Raw genomic sequence first — 8,292 nt, forward strand, 5'->3', positions numbered from 1 at the left:
GATCATGAACAGAAACAGTAAAATTTAAGGAATACTACACCACAAACACTTGTCAGTTCTATGTTAATCTAAGTTTCCCTACTCCAATCCCATGTGGGTGGTTTTTAAAATGCTCAGAAACATGAATCACAAATAAAGATTGAGTTATACAACAGCAAGAATAACTGAACTCTTTTTGCTCATTTTTCAGACTTGGAAGCGCATGCCACCACATGAGATTTGAATTTCTCCAGCTCCGCTAAAACCTCTTCTTCTGGTCTGTAGATCAAATCACTCATGCGCCATATCTACACAAATCAGTTTGATGGATCAGACAGGCAATCATTAAAACAAACTCATTACTACTTACTAAACTTGAAATACCAGAACGGCTAGCCAGTTCAATAATGAGTCTAACTAAACACAACCTGCTCTGGCCTTTGAATTGGAACGTGAGAATCATTCACATTAAAAAATAAACAAAAGTCAAAAATGGCAAAGAAAACTTGAGCTGCAAAATGCATACTCAACAAATCCCCATTGTGCCCAATAAAGGAGAAGGGAACAGTCTTGTCGCAGTCTCACCCATGCCAGTCCTGAATCTGCTCTACCATGAGCATATCCTCACATCCACTATCCAATTAAAAAGACAAATGCCACAAACGAGCAGAAATACCAGGAATGCAAGTTACTGTGTATGAAGTTCTTGGAAGAGGTGAGAGATGAGTTGCTCTTAGGGTACTGGGGACGTAAATAGTAATAAATTTGATCATGCCACAAGCAAGTTGCTTTGTTTCCAAAAGCAAAAATCTTCAACTATATAAAATGACACAAATAGCCATTTTCTATGACCTATATTACGTTAGTTGAAAAGTGTTTTTCATACCTGCAATGTGCCCCCTCCACCAGTACTTTCACAGTCATCAGAGACGCTAACAATTGTCCATGGATCAAATGCATTCCAATGAAAATCGACTACTTTATCTCTGCATATAATAACAAAGTTTATACGTTACAAACAAAAGTAAGCCAGACTGGGGGTGAGAGGTGTTAAATAAATATTTTGAACAAAAAAAAGAACAAATTCAGAGTATTATTTGACAGGATTACCAAAATATGTAATGAAAAATTTAAAATAGAAACAGTCAAAAGAAAGCTGCCAGAGGATAACAAGAATTCCAAGGATAACTAATCTTATGAATATCAGTAACTACAGAAGTCCTGAAGAATTGATATCGCAAGCTTGCAACCGATAGACCATAGCTGACAGTATTATCAAAGAAAAACCCCTTACACAAATTTATGTTTGATATTGATACAATCTGGCTTAGAATTAGAGAGAAAAACTTCGATTAACAGAAAAAGTGAACAGATCACTTGCAGGATTTTGAGAGATCTGGACTCTCCTTGCAAATCATAGATAAAACTACCCTCAATCTCCCTCTCAACCTTTTTTCTTATTCGTAGGCAACATTATTTCTCCAATTATGTAACTAACTATGGAGGTTACTATCAGATATCCAGCATTTCGTCAAAGTTTTTACCAAAAGATGTCATGGAGAATGACAGGAAAGCATTGATAATAGGGAATCGGCGACATAAGCATCAAAGAAAAACTAAAGATAATGTAACATAAGAAACTGTGAAGCAACATCAGACAACGAATAAAACAAGATGTTCAAATATGAAAAATGTTGCTTTTGGCCTTGGCTAAAAAGATAAATAATAAAGGTTGATTACAATTATATGATTGGAATAACCAAAAAAAAAATAGCTACTGGTACCAGAAAAACAAGTTTTATACCTATGACCAGCATGTTGGAAAAACAACCCTGGAGGAGCACTTATTGATTTTCCAGATCGCTCTATCTTTTTACCAACCTACATTATTGCAGGAAAAAAAAAACAAGAGACATCATGAGCACTTGACACCAAATATTATTTTTGGGGCAAGAAAATAGCTAAACACTGAGATTGCACCTTCTCATAGTCCCAAATGTTCAAGAGACCATCCTCAGCTGAACTTCCAAATACAGATGATTTGTCTGGAGACCACTGAATAAAAACAAACAGTGATTCTCATATATTATAGCGCAATAACAATATAAATGAAGAATTATTCTTCTTAAACAAAAAAGTATGTCCAAAATTACCTGAACACAAAGAACAGCAGCTTTGTGACCCTCAAATTTATGGATGGGCGACCCAACTCCGTTAGTGGTGAGATTGCGACGATCAAACATGCGAACAGAATTATCTGCTGACCTGTAGATAAATGGGGACAAGTCAAATAGGGATGTGAATCTTCATCAATTTGTACATATAAGATCAAAAAGGTAGTTTACATGTCAAAGCAAAATTAATGACAATGAGAACTGTAAAACAGGAAAACATACCCAGTAAGAATCAGATTATCATCATGTGGATTCCAATCAACACAGTGAAGATCAGCATTATGAGCTTTTTCAACCTGTTACCAAATTCATGGAAGAGGAAAAACAATTTAAAAAAAAAAACAAAAAGATACCATACAAAAGATATTGTGTACAAGGGTTCTTATAACCTCAATGTTATTATTGCATACTCCTAATCCAATATCTTTGGAATAAACTAAAATATAAAAGGAAAAAAAATGTTCTTTTGACAAAAAAATTAAATCTGCAATAAAACACGTACTTAAATAAAATAACAATAAAAATAATAATAATAAATGAAAACAAATTTAAATAAATGATTGGAGTATAAAGCAATACCTTAACCACAGGGCTAGACCCAACACGTGCATCCCATAAGATGAGACAAGAATCATCTCCAACACTACAGAACTCCTGTGCACTTCAGCATGATCACAATTATGTCAGGAGAGTAAGGTTATTAATCAAATATGGTATTTAGTTTATGCTGCTACTATAAGTACAAACACACTAGATCCCTCAAACAGAAATTTAAAAATGATAATATAGAACAATCCCCCGCACCCTCAAAATAAAATAAAATAAAAGGTATAGCTATACATTAGTTAATAGTAAACGATAAGGAGTTGATGAGGAAAAACAGAGGACACCCACCCTAGACATCACCCTAATGCTTTGTTTGGCTGCAGAGAGAAAGTGTACAAAAAGAAAATGGAAGGAAAGGAAATAAAGAGAAAAGGCATTGTTCTCTTCTTTTGTTTGGAAGAGAACATGGTATAATTCCTTTATTTTCTCAAGTGGGCATTTATCGTGAAGCACAGCAGAAGCTACGCAGTAAAAAGTAGGCAAGTTACCTGGATGGACAGAAAGTCACATCTTCAACAGTATCCTCATGCCCACAGTAGATACCTCGTGGCCCGACAGAAGGGCTTTCAGCAGCTTTATCATTGGCTTCTCCAGATTTAGAGTTTGGCTTGATAATTGATCCACCTGTGGCAGCAGATGTTATATGGTCCTCAATACTCCACAATACCACCGTTTTGTCCTTTCCTGCAAGTGTAAGTTTTTACTTTCAGATATAGAATTACTACATCAAGAAATAAGCAGGAATTTAATAACCTAATTCTTTAATAGTTAACCTCCTGAAAGAACATAGGGCTCAGTTGGACACATAGCAAGAGCAAATTCTGCATTGTCTTGGTGTCCAGTCAATATCTGCAACCGAGATTATACGTAAATATCAGGAGCCAGCAACCATGCCAAATAACAATATGATGCATTAGAAGTTTCGTGTATAATAGATAATTCAAGGGTACTAAAGCTGGTGGCCACATAACATACTTCAAAGTGGAGGGGCAAATTTCGTCTTGCTTATTTGAATTTTCATGTTTTTACCTAAGAAGCATGGATGCATGATGCATTCTCCTAGGTCTTCACATCAAATATAGGTGTGGGATAGTGGATACTTATATCTGATACCAATAAATGGGAATATCATCGATATTCAAGTCACTTTTATTAAGAGGAAACTGAATTGATTCATCTCAGCCTATTACAAGGCAACAAACCCGTAGATGTTAGCACCAGTGAGACACATAAGGATGCGCACACAGACCATGCCATCCTGGATTGACTAGTTTGTTTATTGTATTTTCATAAAAGCAGAATATTATATAAATTTTAATTTGGACTTTATGAATTCCAATTATATAATTATTGTGTTCCATAAAGTATTTATGCATATCTATATATGCGTCATAAAAATGTTCCCTCTCCCTTACTTTCAAGAATATCCACATCAAATGCACATATCAGATCATGTCTTTGAATCATAGGACTTCGCACCTATGACCTGCTCTAGCCCCTACAATGCTACACCCACTCTTATATTCAGTATAGCCACAAAAGTATCATGTCTCGTGACTTTCAAAGAACTGAAGCATCACATACATGTCAGATCATATTTGTGGAACACAAATCTCTGCACTCAGGGTCTGTCCTAGCCTCAATAATGTTACCACTATTTTCTGTTCAATGAAGTTATATCCTAATATAACTAAAAAAAAAGTTAATCAATACAGTAATCAAATGAAACTGAAGCATAATCTGACTCACATCAGAAGATGCTACACATAAATAAGAAAGGTCATGTTTCTCACAAAACAAATAGATAGGAGTATTTATCTGCTTCATTTTTCTCACATTCCAAAATAGATTAATCTTGTTTAGTTGGAAGTATTTAAGCAATATTAAAGCTGAGTAATACCAAATCAGGCCGAGAGTTTGTAGCTCCAAGGACAGCATGACGGTTAGGTTGATTCTCAACATCCCAGACAAGGACCTGATATTGAAAGAGTTATATATATAAGGAACCAGAAATATCAAAGCAAAATGTAAACTGTAAAGTAAAGTTCTTACATCAGGGCTATCTGTATGTGTTGCCACTATCTTGGAATTTTGTGGTAATTCCCTAATTCTGTTCACCTACAAAATAAATCCATATCAGATCTTACTCTGATCATCAAAAAGATGGAATGCGATCCAAAATACATATATCATTGATGATGGGTAGCATTAAAAAGACCAAGGCAGATTAGGGAACAATTATTATCCCTTCTTCATTGTTCACACGTGTTTCAACAGCATCCAATCTTTAACCAGCCCATCAATGTAAACAATGCATCCAATCTTTAACCAGCCCATCACTGTAAACAATGAGTATACCTCGCCAGGATGTATGATGGTCTTGAACTTCTTCACAAACGGGGACCGTGCCTCTTCATTAAACTAAAAGGGGTAGACAAACATTTCTATCAGCTTAATCAAATTTCAAACACCAAAGTAATCATTAAAACATGAACAAGGCTTCAGACAAGTGTGATCATGTATAGTAGTCTTAAACTGTGGACAAAAGTGGTCCCAATGGCAACCATAAAGACACAACAACCTTACCACAGTCACAAATCAAACTGAAAACCTCGGAGAAGAAACATAGCATCCACAATCATAAAACAACAATTCACCTGTGAAATGTGCTCTGCAGCCGCAACCCTAGGCTTCACAACCTCGCAATTCGCAATCACCAGAGTATTTGGCACGCTACCATCAGTCTTCTCGACAAAAACAAAAAAACAAAAATCATTTTTTCACAAAAAGAAAAATAAAACAAAAAACACTCTTCCTCCCCTACATAGCAACCAGCCACAAAACTCAACAGACCCATTTCACTAACACAGTAAGGACACAACAAAACCAACTCCCATCACTCAAAAAATCAAAAAGGGTCAATTTTTAATTTATAAAATAAGAGTTTGCCTGTTCGGAGAGATAGAGCCGCTGACGATTCTTGTAAGTGGCTTGTTCAAGCTGAGGACCCCACCTGAAAACCCAAAATTAGCATTAAAAAAAAATTAGATTTTGAAGATCAAGAAAGGGAAAAAAAGTGAAAACCCTAGAGAGGGTTACCGGCAAGAGAGAGAGGGCCAAACGAGGTTGTGGTTAGCAAGCCAGTCATAGAGGACAGGGACGAGAGACTTCCATTGCGTGTATTTCTCATCGACGGAAGGTTGTTGCTGCTGCTGCTGTTGTTGCTGCTGATATTGCTGCGTTTTTCTCCCTTCCTTTGTCTTGGAATGTTCATCTCTCTTGTCGTCCTTTGGCTTAGGTTTTCGACCTCTTGTCTCCTTCTTCTTCACCACACCTTGCTGAGGAGGAGTCTCCATCTCAGTTCTCACTCTTCTTCCTTACAAACTCTCACTGTTCTGTCTCTCTGCTCTCTTTCTGTTGCACACCTACAAGTCAAAAATAAAAGTATTAAGCTCCAATCTCACACAGTTTTATTTTATTTCTGTAAATAAATAAATAAAATATTTGGTAAAATTGATTTTTCTTATTTTAGTCATTATTATTTAATAAAGAATTATAATTTAGAGTAAGGGTTATATTTTGTACATTTTTTTATACATTTTTCTTAAATAAATTAGTGGAGATGGACATGAATAAACTTGAATTTGAGTAATTTGGATATAGAAAAACATTAATGTATATTTTTGGGTTTGGTTAGAAAAGTAATTGTGGGAATGTTTGGTCCTAGATATTTTATTTCATTGAGAATTGAAATCCCAGTAATTTAATATGTATGAAACTTACCATTTGCATTCTACATTAAATATGACGCATAGATCAAATTTAATTATTTTAGAAATTTAAAAGTAAAATTGTTTACAAAAGATTGAAAGAAAAAATGTTAATCTTAATGTTATATGTTTGGATTTAAGAAGGAAAAAGAAGAAAGTTGAAAAGAAAATAAAAAACTAAAGAGAATAAAAAATTAAGAAAAATAAACGAAAAATCGAAAATAATTTAGTTAATGAAATAAAATAAAAAATTTTAAATAATATATTAATAAAATGACTAAAGTACCAATGAAATGAGATTGGATTTTAAAAATTTATTTTATTTATATTATCTACGTTTGTGTATCAACTTGCAAAATAATCAATTATTTTGTGCAATCAATAATAATGTGAAAAATATTTTTTATAAATATAAATTGAAGTTAATAAGAGAGTAGAATTAAAATGAAAATTCATTATAAAATAAAATGCTAGTAAAAGTAGAAATTATAACATATGAAAATACTTTCTTCAAAATAGTATAATTTAAATTAATTAATTTTATACTAAGTGAATTATGTTATAATTATATTACTTTGAATAGATATTATAACAGTTAAATACATAAAACCAATTTGACATAAATAGAAAATAATTTATGTACTTTATAAATTAAAATATGAAGAGAAATAAATGTAATAATGTGTACAAAAATTAATATTACATTATAAATTTGTGCAAACTTGTCAAAATCATCTTACTATTCAAATTATGGTCTAATAATCCAACATTATTGTCACCACTTAGAAAGTCTTTCATAATCAGAATGATATTCACATCCTAATTAATCATGTCATATACCATCAAAACCATTAAGATTAAATCCACTTAAAGTAAAAGACAGCCATTAATATCCACATTCCAATCAAGTAGCTTTAACCATAGAAGTAAAAGTTATATTATTTTCATACTCAGTCGGTTTTTGTTTCTTATGTTTGATATTACTTATGGTAAACCAATCTCTATGTTTTATTTTAATCTAATTCATCCACATCACTACACATATGGCTAGTTTTTGTCACTCTCTAAAGTTTGAGTGAAATGTATTGATCTAATATTTGTAGTAAGAGCAAGAAACAAAAATGATCCAACCCTATAGTGACAAAATACAAATTTAAATGTAAAATGTTTTTCATATTTATATGAAAGAGAATACTTTTTCTTGTAAGTTGCAAATACTTTGGAGTGAAAAAAAAAGTAATTAGTAGAGTGAGATGATATTTTACATTTTCTTTTATATATATATATATATATATATATATATATATATATATATATATATATATATATATATAATCTATAAAAAATTGATTGACATAACATAAATTGTCAATCTAATTGTGATTATTTGTTGAGGTGTTGTTTTGTATAATCTATTTTGATAGAAAGAAGGAAAAAAATTCTATAGAAAATCTATGTGGAATTGATTAGAGTGTGAATTAATCCAATCATATTTAAGATTGTCATATTCAAGAGTTTATATATACTAAGAGGTTTGCAATCTTAATTCATAATTTGGTAAGAGTTTATTTCATATGGAAATTTAATAAAACAAAATACACATTCATGATCAGTTCCATAATATTGAAGCAAATATGTTTATACAGTACACCAACAATATATTATTTTTTAAATAACTGAAAAACACAAATATGATTAAGATTATATGTCTTCTTATTCAAATTCTTTGATGAAATTATTTTCAATATCTTTCTCTAGATGAA

At 32.2% G+C, this 8,292-nt stretch overlaps 1 protein-coding gene across 1 annotated transcript; it reads right to left on the bottom strand.

Annotated features, from left to right (window-relative positions):
- On the bottom strand, window positions 1-6,222 carry LOC108331409 (WD-40 repeat-containing protein MSI4). Its single transcript, XM_017566069.2, has 15 exons — window positions 5,859-6,222; window positions 5,709-5,772; window positions 5,417-5,503; window positions 5,118-5,180; window positions 4,812-4,877; window positions 4,660-4,734; window positions 3,533-3,608; window positions 3,248-3,443; window positions 2,733-2,814; window positions 2,376-2,449; window positions 2,133-2,244; window positions 1,960-2,034; window positions 1,784-1,860; window positions 866-965; window positions 1-287 (listed from the first exon to the last, which is right to left on the bottom strand). Exons 1-15 carry the CDS (start codon window positions 6,113-6,115, stop codon window positions 180-182), a joined length of 1,512 nt encoding a protein of 503 aa, XP_017421558.1. The 5' UTR covers window positions 6,116-6,222; the 3' UTR covers window positions 1-179.
- Between the last annotated feature and the right edge of the window lie 2,070 nt (window positions 6,223-8,292).

Source organism: Vigna angularis, chromosome 4 (genome assembly GCF_016808095.1).
Source record: "Vigna angularis cultivar LongXiaoDou No.4 chromosome 4, ASM1680809v1, whole genome shotgun sequence".
Taxonomy (NCBI): Eukaryota; Viridiplantae; Streptophyta; class Magnoliopsida; order Fabales; family Fabaceae; genus Vigna; species Vigna angularis.

What these genes read in the sequence shown, in the direction of transcription:
- LOC108331409 (XM_017566069.2), bottom strand. Translation starts at nt 6,115, where the DNA reads ATGGAGACTCCTCCTCAGCAAGGTGTGGTGAAGAAGAAGGAGACAAGA. An exon ending in CTGCTGTTCTTTGTGTTCAG is followed by an intron (nt 2,035 to 2,132) that starts GTAATTTTGGAC and finishes GTTTTTATTCAG; the next exon opens with TGGTCTCCAGACAAATCATC. An exon ending in TTCCAACATGCTGGTCATAG is followed by an intron (nt 966 to 1,783) that starts GTATAAAACTTG and finishes TATTATATGCAG; the next exon opens with AGATAAAGTAGTCGATTTTC.